The sequence below is a fragment of the Zingiber officinale genome, chromosome 6A (assembly GCF_018446385.1).
Source record: "Zingiber officinale cultivar Zhangliang chromosome 6A, Zo_v1.1, whole genome shotgun sequence".
In the NCBI taxonomy this organism is placed as follows: Eukaryota; Viridiplantae; Streptophyta; class Magnoliopsida; order Zingiberales; family Zingiberaceae; genus Zingiber; species Zingiber officinale.
In genome coordinates, this window is record NC_055997.1 from 53260563 (window position 1) to 53275378 (window position 14816).

The 14816-nt window shown below is 37.9% G+C and overlaps 2 protein-coding genes across 3 annotated transcripts; both read left to right on the top strand.

Moving 5' to 3' along the window:
- Window positions 1–9321: 9321 nt before the first annotated feature.
- Window positions 9322–12193, top strand: LOC121996367 (annexin-like protein RJ4). Of its 2 annotated transcripts, none has more exons than XM_042550317.1 (6): window positions 9322–9480; window positions 10577–10722; window positions 11021–11236; window positions 11314–11526; window positions 11609–11710; window positions 11806–12193. In XM_042550317.1, exons 1-6 carry the CDS (start codon window positions 9405–9407, stop codon window positions 11995–11997), a joined length of 945 nt encoding a protein of 314 aa, XP_042406251.1. In that variant the 5' UTR covers window positions 9322–9404; the 3' UTR covers window positions 11998–12193. The 2 variants fall into 2 exon arrangements, with proteins under 2 accessions (XP_042406251.1, XP_042406252.1); XM_042550318.1 differs by having other exon boundaries at window positions 9323–9480; window positions 11621–11710.
- Window positions 12194–13560: 1367 nt separating this feature from the next.
- Window positions 13561–14326, top strand: LOC121993951. Its single transcript, XM_042548180.1, has 2 exons — window positions 13561–13915; window positions 14062–14326. Exons 1-2 carry the CDS (start codon window positions 13571–13573, stop codon window positions 14134–14136), a joined length of 420 nt encoding a protein of 139 aa, XP_042404114.1. The 5' UTR covers window positions 13561–13570; the 3' UTR covers window positions 14137–14326.
- The last annotated feature ends 490 nt before the right edge of the window (window positions 14327–14816 follow it).

A 14816-nucleotide genomic window follows, 5' to 3' on the forward strand; every position in this document is an offset into this window, starting at 1 on the left:
ATGCACATGTCATACATAATTTAGGCAGGTTAATAGTAGGATGTGCTAACTTTGTGGATGCAGGATCCAACTATTATGGCTTTTAGTTATTATGTGTGTGATTAGACACTTGGACATGTCAAGCGCATTTATTGTGTGTGCATGATTGTATTATAAAATACAGCATGAGCTGTATTTAGTTTTATTAGGATTTTATTTTTTTTTGATCTAGTTACATGTACATCCTTTTATGGAATATAGGATCGATAGATGTAAATTTTTATTTTATGTTCGATCTAGTTCACATGTACATTCCTTCGAGGAATATAGGATTGAAAAATGTAAAATTCTATTTATGTCGCAGATCGAATCTTGCAAGGCGTGGAACCTTTTGAGGACCAGACACGCAGCGGAACAAGGAGTAAGATGGATGCGACAACTAGACCCGGTGGCAGTGGCCAAAGATGGCAGCATCTAGGGTTGGCGACACACGGAGGACAACAATAGATAAAAGTCATAATAGTTGAAAATTAGTTTTTCTATTTATTGCTTTTATATTGTGCTGTGTGTGCATGTTAGTATACATGTTTAGTAGGCTAGCATAATCAAAATTCTTCATTTTAAATAACTAAGTGGGAGAGGGATTTTAAATAAATTCCACGGTCTCCATTACTGGTTTATAAGTGATGCAACATGCTTGCGCGTTGGTTCTGAGTGCCTTCCTCCATATCGGATGAGCTTGTTTGCGGATCACTAGATTAAACTTCCATTTTTGGATGACTATAGGAAGTTAATTAAGAGCGTGTGATCTTCCCCATCAGAAGGGGCACAATCTTATTAATGGACTTAGTGTCAAGTAATGGTACACACTTAGGCACGTTTAATAGTATCCTCCCCATCGGAGTCATTGCTATTATTTGTGTGACCAAAGTAAACCAACTATTAATTTTATTTGTCAAAAAGTTAGGTTGACAAGATAATAAAATTAATGGGTAAAACCCTCCTTTTACAAATGTTGAATTTGTATATGTCCACACTATCGTGGCATACAAAATTCACGGTGTTTTAAGGTGTTGGTTAATTTAAAATAGTATTGTTTGAGGAATCAATATTATTCTAAATTTAGAGTTCTGATCAAAAGTTATTTGTGATTCTTAGGATGACTTTCAACCCACTGGTCATCATACTAAAAGAGAACAGACTTACTGGTCCTAACTACATAGATTGGAAAAGGAACCTGGACATTGTTCTTACTACTGAAAGCTATAAGTTTGTACTGACTGAACCTTGCCCTGATACACCCAATGGTGAATCTACCCAAGAGGAGATTGAGTATCATAGAAAATGGGTAAAAGCAGATGAGATGGCGCGGCCTTACATTTTGACTTCAATGTCAAATGTATTGCAACATCAACATCAAGATTTACCAACAACCTATGATATTATGAACAATCTCAAGGAACTCTTTGGTCACTATGATCGGACCTCTAGTCAAGAAGCCATGAGAAAGATAATGACGGGCACCATGCAAGAGGGTACTCCCGTAAGGGATCATATCCTAAAGATGATGACTTATCTGAATGAAATACAAATCCTTGGAGGAGAAATTGCTGGGGAAACCCAGATCGATATGATCCTCCAAACGCTACCTAGAAGTTTTGAACACTTCCGCCTGAATTACAATATGAATAAAAGGGTATATTCATTGGCAGAACTACTGACAGAACTTCAGGCAGCAGAAGGTTTGTTCCGTCATAATTCTCATATTCACTATGCTAAAAATGGTTCTACTTCTAAACCGAAAGGAAAGAAGAAGAAGAAACAAGTTAGCTCAGCAAAGAAGATGAATAAATCTCAGAGTACAGGACCTAAAGCTGGAATGAAGAAGCCGAAGGGCAAGTGCTTCATCTGCAAGCAATTAGGGCATTGAAGGCGGACTGTCCTCGTAGAAATCAAAACAACAAAGGTATATCTCATGCTCTAGTTGTTGAAACATGTTTAGTGGTGTTATCTACCAGCACCTGGTGTGTAGATACGGGAGCCACTGATCATGTCTGCAATTCCTTGCGGGGGTTTCAGGAAACCCGACGACTATCTGAAGGAGAGATTACCTTCTACATGGGTAATGCTACTAAGGTGGCGGCTGTTGCAGTGGGAGATGTCTACTTATCGTTTAATAGGAATAGAAATTTGGTTTTAAGAAATTGTCTTTATGCACCCAGTTTTAGAAAGAATTTAATTTCAGTTTCTAAACTATTTTTGGATGGATATTTAGTTTCCTTTAGTAACGATGTAGTTATTAAGAGAAATAAAGTGATTATCTGTTCTGGTGCATTGTTTGGTAATTTATATACTTTAAATCCAATTTCTCCCACAAAGCAAAATATGGAAATCAATAACACATCTTCTAACTCAAATAAGAGAAAAGAACCTTCGGAAATGAACCAAGCATATCTTTGGCATCTAAGGCTTGGTCATATTAACTTAAGTAGGATTCAAAGGCTTATAGCCGATGGAATTTTGGGTTCGTTAGAGTTAGAAAATTTTCCAACTTGTGAATCTTGCTTGGAAGGTAAAATGACCAAAAGGCCTTTTAAGGCCAAGGGGTATAGAGCCAAAGAAGTGTTAGAATTGGTTAATTCTGATTTGTGTGGTCCTATGTCTATCCAGGCGAGAGGTGGTTTTGAATATTTTGTCTCTTTTATAGACGATTATTCAAGATACGGATACATTTACCTAATGCGCCGCAAGTCCGAGTGCTTTGATAACTTCAATGAGTACAAGGCTGATGTGGAGAAACGACTAGGTAAAAGTATCAAGACACTACGGTCTGATCGTGGTGGCGAATACCTCTTAGGAGAGTTTAGGAATTACTTATCAGAGGCCGGGATTCAATCCCAACTGTCCGCACCTGGTACACCCCAACAGAATGGTGTGGCAGAACGAAGGAATAAGACTCTTATGGAGATGGTTAGATCGATGATAAGTTATTCAGAATTACCAAATTCGTTTTGGGGATACGCTCTGGAAACGACAGTGTACATTCTGAACTTAGTACCTTCTAAATCAATTTCTTCTACTCCCACAGAATTATGGAATAGGCGAAAACCCAGTCTAAGACATATTCAGATTTGAGGTAGTCCATCACATGTGCTGAAACCATATGCTGATAAGTTAGAATCTCGTACAGAAGTTCGCGTGTTTGTGGGTTATCCTAGAGGAACGAAAGGTGGTTTATTTTATAGTCCTAAAGACCAGAAGGTCATTGTTAGCACCAATGCCCAGTTTTTAGAAGAAGACTATATAATGGATCACAAGCCCAGTAGCAAAGTTGTTCTAGAAGAACTTAGAGAGGACACGTCTACTTTAGTACCAACAGTACAAGATGAAGTAGCACAAGAGACTGCAACACGTGTCACACATGATACACAACCACAGACGGTGCCTCGTCGTAGTGGGAGAGTGGTGAGGGAACCTGAAAGATTCATGTTTTTGGGAGAGTCTTCGAACTTGATCCCGGGTAAACATGAACCTGATTCCCGTACATATGACGAATGACTCCAAGATATGAATGTAGTATCTTGGCAAAAAGTAATAAATTCTGAAATAGAGTCTATGTACTCTAATAAGGTCTGGGAGCTTGTAGAACCACCCGATGGTGTAAAAGTCGTTGGATGCAAGTGGATCTACAAAAGGAAAAGAGGGATAGACGAGAAGGTAGAAACCTTCAAAGCTAGGCTTGTTGCGAAAGGGTACACTCAGAAAGAAGGAATCGATTATGAGGAGACCTTTTCACCGGTAGCCATGCTTATGTCTATCCGGATACTCTTATCCATTGCTGCTCATATGAATTATGATATTTGGCAAATGGATCGGTAAATATAACTCCGCAAAAGAACTTTGGGAGAAGTTCCTCGAGCTGCATGAAGGTACGTCCGAAGCCAAGCTTGCTAGACGAGATCTGCTTCGCAATCAGCTCACCAGCCTGCGACTTAGGGAAGACGAGACAGTCGCACATCTGTACTCCAGAATAAAAGAAATCATCACCGGACTCACGAATCTCGGAGAAAAGGTAAGTAACCGAGATTCACTCAGGTACGCGTTAAATTCTTTTCCGAGAAATTCAAAATGGGCATCACTAGTAGATGCTTTTTACATTTCGAAGGACTTAGAAAAAATTTCATTAGAAGAATTTTTTTTCAACATTTGAAGTCCATGAGTCAAGATGTGCAGGAATGAAGGAGCCCAAGAACAACGTCACCCTCAAAGCTTCGAGAGACGAACCTGAGTCGGAATCCTCTCTCGACCACGAGGAAATGGTAATGATGGTAAGAAGATTCAAGAAACTTTGTAAATCTAGATCTACTAACCATCCACTGGGGAAGAAGAAAAGGACGATCCGCTGCTACCACTGCGATGAAGAAGGGCACGTCAAGGACAACTGCCCCAAGCTAAAGAACAAAGATAAGGAGAAGAGTAAGAAGCCTATCCAGAAATGAAAGACCCTGAAGGCGACGTGGGATGATACGTCGTCCGAATCGGAAGTCGAAGCATTCTCCGGACTCGCACTGATGGCGAGCCATCAAGACGACGACTGCGATTCAAGCTCTTCCGAAATGAGTATCGAGAGCATCGATGAAGGGGGAGACACGTCGGAAGAAAGCAGCAGCTTAGGGGGAGAAATGGACAACGAGATCGACAAGGTAAGTCAGGTACGATCTCTTCCTCCCGATAAAATGTTTAAGTTCGTTAAACTTTTAACAAAAGACTGCTACAAATTAGAAAGTGAAAATAAAAATTTAAAAGTAATTCTAGCTAAGTCTTGTCCCTTAGATGAATTAGATAAATTAAAATTAGCAAATGAAAAATTGAAACTTGAAAATGATGATTTGAAAATTCAAGTAGATAACTTGAAAAACTATGCATGCTCATCTAAAACCAATTTTAGAAGATTTAATAATTTAAATTGGTACTTTAAATATTACCCGGGACAAATTAAGAATATTTCAAGAAAATATGTCCCTAAAATTTTTTTGGTTAATCTAGTAGGCTGGAACCTATATTGGGTTCCGAAGTCATGCCTAAATTAATTTTAAAATTAAAATTAGCGCTTTAAGTGAGAAAATTAAACAAAGAATTTCTCTATGAGACTTTGTCTAAGGAAGTGGTTGTTGCTCCAATAACCAAGAAGGCCTAGTGCCTCGCCACGAATTGGAAGCCAAAATATTGAAATAAATGTTTAATTAACTTACTAATGAAGCATTAATACAAGAATTAATTAATGTTTTAAAAAGGTTATTCAAAACATTTTTTTTCAATTTAGAAATTTACTTACTTAAAATTTTTTAAGGTGACTAAGATATTTTTTTTACTCAGAAAATTTTTCTTAAAAATTCTCAGATGATTAAGTTAGAAAAATTTCTTTCAAAAATAATCTTTACTTAGAAATTTTTTTCTTAAGTTAAAAGATTTTCTAAAATTAGAAATTTATGCTCAAATTACTTAGAATTTTTTTTTAAAAAAAAAATTGCCTAAGTCAGATTTTCAAAACTTTACTTAGAATTGTTTTTAACTTAGAATTTCTTTTAAATATTTTTTCAAATTTACTAAATTTTTAACCCTTAGATTGTTTTTCTTGGAACCCCATTTTTTTGTGATCAAAGGGGGAGAAGGGAAAGTATAAGTCTAGGGGAAGGAAGGTAGATAGATTTAATTTACTTAATTTTATTCAATGTCTATTTTAACCCTAGCTTAACTTGGGTTGATCACACCAAAAAGGGGGAGATTGTTGGAACCCCAAGGTTGTTTTGGTGTGATCAACAAGTTAAGTTAGGTCCTGTGTGTTTCTAACCTTGTGTCTAAGTGTCCAGGAGCTTAGGAGCACAGGTAGTCGAGCGGAAGACGCGGCTAGCGAGAAGGACGGCAGTCCGAGGGATGAGGTGCTGCGGAAGAGTACACCGGCGGACGAGAAGGAAGCGTGCGGTGGTTCCGAGTGACGAAAGCCGGAGCGGAAGATTGCTCGGGGAGCAAGAGACGTAGGTAGCGAGAAGGACGGCACGCGGTGCGTCCGAGGGACGAAGACTGCGGATGAGTACGCCGGCGGACGAGAAGGAAACATGCGGCGATTCCGAGGGACGAGAAGCCAGAGGGAAGCCCGCTCGAGAAGACCGAAAGTTGGGTTTGGGTGAGCCCTTTTCCGGATGGCAGAGATCACCCAATCGAGCAGATCCGGAGGAGAAGAACCGGACCGAGGCGGGACTGAGAAGAGGTCCCGGACGAAAAAGTCAACACTTGTTGACTTTGGGCTCCGGGCCGCCCGGAGCTGTCTGGGGCGCCCGGACCTTGATTTTGACCAGGATCGCGAATTACGTGATCTGAACGTTGGGAGATAAAGTTTTATCCCCCCAAGGCGTCTGGAACCCTTCCAGGCGCCCCGACCAAGACTATAAATATAGCCTTGGTCCAGAAGCTTTTCATCAATTCAGAACTCAAGCATTTCTTTCAAACACTTGTACGCTCTCTGTAGTTAGCTTTTGTTTCCTGAGCTTCAACGTTGTAAGAGGCTTCTCCACCTGAAGGAGATTGATAGTGCGATCATCTTTCTTGGATTAACAACCACCCCGGTTGTAACCAAGTCAAATCCGGTGCCTCTTCCTTTTCTTGCTTTTTCTTGTTTAAGTTAATTTTATGCAAGTGTTAGTTTAAGAGTTCGAGAAGGGTTGTTTTGTTTTTTATTTTACAGGGCTATTCAACCCCCCCTTCTAGCCGGCCCAACGGTCCTACACTATGAGCATAAATAATCAAGAGAGTAATGAATGCAAAATAGGTAGGCAAAATCAAGCATGCAACAAGTAACAAGTAGTGGCATACCGATGCAAATATGAACATAATCATTACTACTCGTTAAAATCTATTATGCATATCAAATGACAATATCTAAAGATAAGTCAAGGTACCCGTCTCAAAAATGGAGATCGTATCCAAAAGATCCCACGTCGAGACTCTCGTCTTGAATCAAAATCCTGCAAATCAAACGTATAATTCAGCTACTCTAACATGTATCAAATAACTAAATCAAATTCCTAATTCAATTAGGAAACCCTCATTATCAATCAACCTTAACTGATCATCGATTAACTCATAACTGAATCTCTAATACATAACCAAATAGATTAAGCATCCTCAATCATTTTCCCTCCAATTAGGGTTTACTAGCAACATAATCAATCCAATATAGAATGTATCCCATCCATACTTAACCTAATACTGAGCAAAACTTACCCAAATCTGAAACATTAGCCGGTGATCCACAACCGGAGACAACTTGCTGCCAGTAAACCTGACCGAAGCGAGGTAAAAGGTGCTGCCCTCTAAATCAAACACCCTACAACACCATCAACACATTTGTATCTGCATTAGTCCCAAAGCTAAGTCCACAACTCTTAGATAAAGGATCTTACCTTCCATTGATCTTTTATTTTTGTTCTGATCGCTCATGCCTGTTCCGAAATTGTGTTGCTTAGTCGGTATTAGGGTTCCAGCCAAGAACTTCACTTCTGAGCAGAGGAAGAGATGCGACACTAACTCTAGTGGTAGAGGGTTAGCCGGAGGGGTCTGAAGTCGGGGTTGCGGCATACAGAGACAGCGATAATAGGTCAACGACTCCCCACCCTTGGCTGATGACTCCCCTGCGTAAGGTGGCTCGAAAGGAACAAGATGTGGATGGAGGAGGAGAAAAGTGGTGGTTGGCCGGCGGTGTTGGGTCGTGGCGGTCGACTTCAAACTAAGGCACAGCCGAATTAGGGCAAATCTCAGAGAGCTTTGAAGTGGTTCAAGCTTCGACGATCAGCTGAGAAGAGGAGGTGGGCAAATCGGTGCTGGAGCGATGGGATCTCCACAGCGAGGAAGCGATGGGGCAGAGGAGGGGAAGGTGACGCTAGGGCTTAGGGGCTTTCTTTTGGCCGGTGGTTATGAACGCGGGGAAGAAGAAGAGGAGCCGCGTGGCATCGGGTTGGCGGCACGTCGATTGGGGAAGATGAGGAGGCTCGGGAGCGACGGCGGTGGCGAGCTTGGGAGAGGGGAGAAGGAGAGGAATCGGGCGAAGTAAGGGCACGGGAAAGGAAAAGAAAAGAAAAAAAAAATAATAAGAAAAATCAAACTTTTCCGCATTTAAATGGAGTAGCTTAAACATGCTCCTAATTATTGATCCCCTTAAACTCGTCATACGAACTCCTAAAAATTCTTAGAAAATTTTTAAAAATTTCTGAAAATTACTTTAAGGTTATATTTAGGTGTCATATTTTACAACTAAACTTATTCAACATTGATGAATTGAATTGTGTTGTAACTAAATATCAAATTCAACTTTATGTATCAGCTATTGTTTATAAGAATCAACTTTTATTTATATTCTTATTCTTGATATAATGCTTAGATGGCATCATCCTCGAAATAAGTATATAATAACCATACAATTAATTTTAAACAATACAATAAAACACTTCAATTACTTTTGTATTCCCACCTGCCACTTTCGTCTATAATTTTTATAAAAAATATTTTAAATATAATAAAAATAATATAATATGATGCTAAAAATGAGGTTTTTTTAGTTGGAATTAAATCTCTAAATCAAATATATAAAATTATTCTCTTTAGTACGTACAGTCACCTTCACAAGTGCTCAAATTTTCTTATTTATCTATATTTTATTATTTTTTTATCATATACATTTTATATTTTAGACTAGGCTCCACATGTACTGCACTCAACCAATATAGAAATAAATGATGACCAACAAATGAGTCATCAGTTCCGACACCGAACACTAAAATCTAACACCACCGCCATCAACGCCTTTTCTTTATTTTTAGAATTCAATCAGGACATACAATTGACTAGTACACAATGATACTATCACCACGTGATCCAGCAGTAATCAGTAATTAGGTTCCTTTCCTTCTCGATATGTTATAATTACTCAGATTAGTAGGATTAATATATAATATATTGTCATGATAGATTTAGAAGTTAAATTCTGATAAATAATCGGATGCTCATCTTTTTCTATACATTGTTTAACTATTCAAAATTAATAATCATCTATAATTTACCATTTCGTTATTTATCTGAAAATGGACTAGGAACTTCTGCCAGCCAACATTTCTTTCTTCAGAATTAATTATTAAACAAGGTTGTCGTTTTTCTTTGGCAATTGTCCTTCCTTCTAAGGCTTTTATAAAAAAAAAAATACAAGAAAATTAAAGCTCTTTAAAAGATTTACCAAAAACAAAATCCTTATTATTTTTTTCTTGAAACCAAATAAAAAAGTTCTATAAAAGCTCGCCATAGTTGATCACCATCACAATCACAATCCATGCTCCTCAGGTTTTCGGCTTTCTGAAACCAAGAGAAGGTGTGTGACCATGGCGACGCTTTCTGTTCCGGAACCAGTTCCTTCCCCAGCTGAGGACGCCGAGAGCATCCACGCGGCCGTCAAAGGTATTCACTTTCTCTCAACTTGATGGGTTTGTTGCTTTCAATCTCTCTTGGTTTGGTTGCTTGCTGTTGTGTTCCGTGGGTGAATGTACTCACACAGTTGTCTGCAAATCAGATACTTGGATCATTTCCTCTATAACTTTTTAAGATGACTTTTTTTTTCACACTGATCAGAAATCTACAGATTTCTCCAACAATAGAGAAGTTACAGCTCTTTGATCGTTCTAAAGGGATATGAACTTGTCAGCTCTGCAAGTTGATTTGATAAAGGTTATAGTTTTTGTTATCATACCGCAGAACAAGGACTCTTGAAGAACTGAGGAACCTTGTCCCTTTGAAAGATGGGATGACTTTTGATCTGTGTATTTTTCGTTTAATTCTCTAATGGATGTTAGCCTTCATCTGATCAAGTAAATGTTTGTTTGGATATTTGAATTTCTTTCCATGATGCAGTTAGCACAATTGCTTTACATTGATTTCCCTTTTTATAAATGTGTCTATTTTTCTCTAATACTTGGTAAAAGATTGATTTCTTCAAGCCTGTAATAATGTGATATTCCATGAAGAAACTTAGATAAAAAGGAAGATAGAGTTAGAGAACTGTCTCCATTTCTGTGTTTTTGTCATATGTTTCCAGAGTATGGTTATGTTCTTTGGAAATCTCCTAGTGAGAGTTTGCAGAAAGTGTCCTGTTTAGCCATCCCTGAAAGCTTGGCCTTAGGAAACCTAGAAGGATATTTCACAATGTGATTGTCAATGGCTCACCTTGGCCAAAATCAGTGAGTATCATAGAGATGCAAGTGGGGTATCTCCAACAAACAATCACAGTGATTCAATGCTTCAGTCTCAATGTATTTCCTCTGTTGTGAAGTGTGATTTCAGTGCAAAAAGTTTTTGTGCAATAGAAGTACAAGTCTAATAAGAGTTTGTTGTTTTTATGAGCATTCTTATACAACTCATGGCTTGATGTGATTAAGTTCATGCCTATGATTTAGTCCAATGCTTGCTCACATATAGTACTTTGGCAAGAGCTGAAGAGCATCTACGAGTTCATTTTCTCTAGGCTAAATAGCCTTACCGCAACACTTACATGTGGCAGGATGGGGAACTGACGAGAAGGCACTGATCAACATTTTAGCTCATAGAAATGCCACTCAAAGAAAGCAGATTGAGTTGGCTTATGAGGAATTGTTCAACGAGAATCTCACCAAAAGACTCGAGTCAGAACTGAAAGGAGACTTTGAGGTAGTTATTTTTCTACACCTTTATTCTCTAGTGAATTTGTGCATCTACGAGGAACATCATTTATAGATACTAATATTTGAAAACAGAATAACAAAAAAGAATCAGAGGAGAGGTAGAGGGACATAAAAGGGAAAGTTTTTCTCGGCATCATTAAATATTTTGAAAGTTATAAATGTGAATTAAGTACATAAACCAATGCCAGATTGTCAGGAGATGTGGTTTGCTTTGTGGTGATGTGCTTATGTTAACTATCACATTGTAGCATGTACAGTATATCTGATTATGTTTGATTCTTCAGAAAGCTATATACCGCTGGAATTTTGAGCCAATCGAGAGAGAGGCTGTGATGGCTTATATTGCTATGAAGAAGAGTTTTAATTTCCATGTGGTCATAGAAATTGCATGCGTCAATTCTCCAAATGAGCTTCTAGCTGTGAAGCAAGCATACCAAGCTAAATATCGACACTCTTTGGAAGAAGATGTTGCTTCTCACACTGCTGGAGATTTGCGCAAGGCATGTTACCCTTCAAGCATTATTGATGTCTACTACGAATTAAATTGCTGGGTTTTGAAGTTTCACTTCCGTTGCAGCTATTGTTTGCACTTGTAAGTGCATACCGCTACGACGGAGAGGATATTGATGTGAGGTTAGCTAAATCAGAAGCCAAAGTTCTGCAAGAGCTTATAGAGGAGAATAAACTGAACCATGATGAAATCATACGAATCTTGGGTACTAGAAGCAAGGCACAGATCTATGCTACTTTCAATTGCTACAGAGAAGAATTTGGTACTCCAATCGAAGAGGTATCAACCAAATCTACAACTTCAACTCCTCTAATTCTTACTTGTAGCTGAATTTATGAGGGCCGAACTAACTTTTTTTTAGCACTTTGATCAGGCTTTGGCTGGTGAATCTGCAGATGAATTTGCACTGGCACTCCGAGCAGCAGTTGCTTGCATCGTTGATCCCCACTTGTACTTTGTTGAGGTGAACTGATGTACCACGAGTTATACTTAAGCTCGAACTTGGCATAGCGTATTTTTTTTTCCTTGTGCGATAATTTAGTTGTTTTGGAGTTTTAGGTTCTTCATGCTGCTCTTGAGAAATCCGACGAAGACACAGTTACTCGCATTATTATTCTGCACGCTGAAAAGGATCTTGGGGAGATCAAAGAGAAGTTTCAGAAGCGGAAGAATGTTCCCCTTGAATATGCAGTGGCTAAAAAGACTTCTGGGGACTACAAGGCCTTTCTCCTTGCTTTATTGGGTGATTGATCGCTTCATGCCTCGTGCGCAACCTTGTCGTCGAGTTTTTCTTAGAGATCTTGCACTGTTTTGAGGCAAATTTGCTTATCTGTTTCTGTCTTGTGTTAGTGTTTGATGAACTTGACATGTTTTGCTACTTAAATAAGTTTGTTAAGGTCTTGCTGCATGGTTTATCTCGATATAATTAAAAGTATAAATTGCTACATCTTGTTTTCTTTCTTCGCCTTGTTATTAGTATTTGTAAAAGCAATCCATTTCAGATTTATCAGTACACTTGAATTTTAGTTCTAATGTATTACCAAACACAAATAATTATTGTGTTAGAGTTAGAAATTTAACTAAATGTACCGTTGAGTCATAGAGGTCCAAGTTGTGCATGAGGAACTTACATCGATCAATGCCCGAACCCATGAATACTTATTTTTGCATATGCTTGCTTGTGCCGTTGGCGCGGGTAATGGACAAGTGATGAATTAGAGCATCCGCAACGTTAATTCGTTATAATATTCATCATCTCATCAAAAAGTATGGCGTTCACTACCACATACTCATTATAACAATATATCTCTTTCACTCACATCCCTTTTAACATTAACACTCATTATTTATGTACTCCACCATCCACTTATTCATCCCTCTTATTAGTTTTTAAAATAATATTAAAAATTTTGTAATTTTAAAAAATATATATATATTAAAAAATTCCTCTCTCTATAATACCCACTTACAATAGAAAGAGGATATTAAATGGGTATTATAATGCTCATTTAACACCCAAATGCTCTTATAATTAATATGTGCGTAGTTCTCTCTCGTGTTTTTTTTTTAAATTTTTCTATTTTTAGTTTTGATACAAAATTGTATCATTTGAAGATCACAAAATACATCTACAATGAATTTCAATAGCTAGCGTATAATATTTAATTACAACCATATTGGGGGTTTGGATTATATTTAATAAAAATAAAAAAAGATTTAAATTCAAGTGTTCTTTTTAGAAACATTTTCACGTACATACTAAAAAAAATATCAAAGCCAATATATATCTATTTTTTATTATTCTATTTGATCGGTTCCTTTAGCTGGCTTTAATTTCAAAAATAATAAATTTGAAAGAGGAAAAAATTATTATTAAAAATGTTATTATTTTATAAAGCATAAGTTATATTATGAATAGATAAAAAGGATTAGGCTAAGAGAGTTTTGAATTAATAAAATTTTTAATTTTTTTCTCCAGGTGAAAATGGGTATATTAACTTTAGTTGGTGATGGTGAGTACATTCTTAAATAAATGGAGACCTTTTAAAAGATTGTATTTGTTTTTTTTTAAAAAAAGTCTGTTAGAATTTTTATGATGATGTTTAGGATTAGGATTAGGATTAGGAATTTATGTTAAGAAGACTAATTCTTTTACGCACAAAAAGAGGCGGAGGAATTAGAAATTCGAAATCTTGTTCTTGTTCCACCTTTCATTCATTCCTTTTCTTTAATTCCCAGTAATTATATTGCATCCATCGATCGTAACCCATTGCACAGCATTAATTAAGCTTAAGCAAGGATCATTAATTATTCTCTCGTCGCCATGTCCGACGTCGAACAGCATGGAGGAAGCCCCCGCCCAGCCTCAGCGACTCCACGCCGTCCACGACCCCCCTCCAATTTCTACTCCGAACTCCACAATTTCACTACCCAACTGGGGATTCCCCGCAGCGGCCGCGACAAGGCGCCGCCAAAGCAAACCCGGGAGCAGCAGCCCCACCTGATGGAGGAATTGGAGGAGGAGGAGGAGGAGGAGGTAGTGAAGGGGAAACAATCCCTGGGTTTCTCCATCGCACTGTCCCACGACGAAATCATGCAGGATTTCATGGCGTTTACAGGGGCGTTGCCTCCCAGGAAGCCGAGAAAGAAAGCACAAAAGCTGGTTGACGTAAGGATTTCTCACTCCTTTTAGGGTTTAGGCTTGAGGTTTAGGTTTTGGATTTAGAATTTTAGAGGTAATTTAATTTCTTGATTTCTTGTTATTGGGTACAAACAAATTAAACTCATGGCATTTTCCTATCGATGTGAATGCAGCCACTGTTTCCTGGACTTGCGCTGTCGAAGATTGCTGTCAGTAAATACATTCAAGGTCGATCGTCCATCGAATAATTAAGGAAGGGGATGACGAGACTTGATGGAGGTAGAATCACGGCTATGCTCTATCGACAACTTTAATACCCAATTTCATTACTTGATCATCGGATGACTAGTTTTCTTTTCTTTCTCTATTGTTTTTTTTTTGTTTTACAATCTTAACAAAACCAATTGACGCTGCAACTTGTTGGTTAGCTCTCTGATGTAGTAGCACTATCCACATCTTTGTTCAGAATTTAAATTCCTCTTTGTTTTTTTTCCGCCAAAAAAAGGGTTTAATTTGCGGTCTTATTTATCTTTTCTATATATTACAAACACTTTTTCAAGCATCGCGATCATGTTCTTCGACTTGCTTATTCCATAGTCTCAATTGAAAGGGTTACAATACATAGAAACGAAATCAAAAGGATGCATCGACCGGATTTTGTTATCATCATCTATACGGCTAAATTGATATTGAAATTGAAACAACAGCAGAACCATAAGGCTGACATGAATTTAAAGCCCATGTCATTGTCTTGACCTTTTCATGTCGTTGCTCGTACCTGCAATCAGCAGAAGGATTTCTGCAGGATCTAGGCGACAATGGCATCTCAATGAAGGGAGGAGAGGAACAAGAGTCAACAATATTAATTCAATATTATGTCCAATAAAATTTTGACTTTCTCTTTTTTACATGTGTTTTGTATATATAT

Coding starts and splice junctions, on each gene's coding strand:
- LOC121996367 (XM_042550317.1), top strand. CDS start 9,405: ATGGCGACGCTTTCTGTTCCGGAACCAGTTCCTTCCCCAGCTGAGGAC. Junction 9,481..10,576: donor CATCCACGCGGCCGTCAAAG/GTATTCACTTTC, acceptor TACATGTGGCAG/GATGGGGAACTGACGAGAAG. Junction 10,723..11,020: donor AACTGAAAGGAGACTTTGAG/GTAGTTATTTTT, acceptor TTGATTCTTCAG/AAAGCTATATACCGCTGGAA.
- LOC121993951 (XM_042548180.1), top strand. CDS start 13,571: ATGTCCGACGTCGAACAGCATGGAGGAAGCCCCCGCCCAGCCTCAGCG. Junction 13,916..14,061: donor AAGCACAAAAGCTGGTTGAC/GTAAGGATTTCT, acceptor ATGTGAATGCAG/CCACTGTTTCCTGGACTTGC.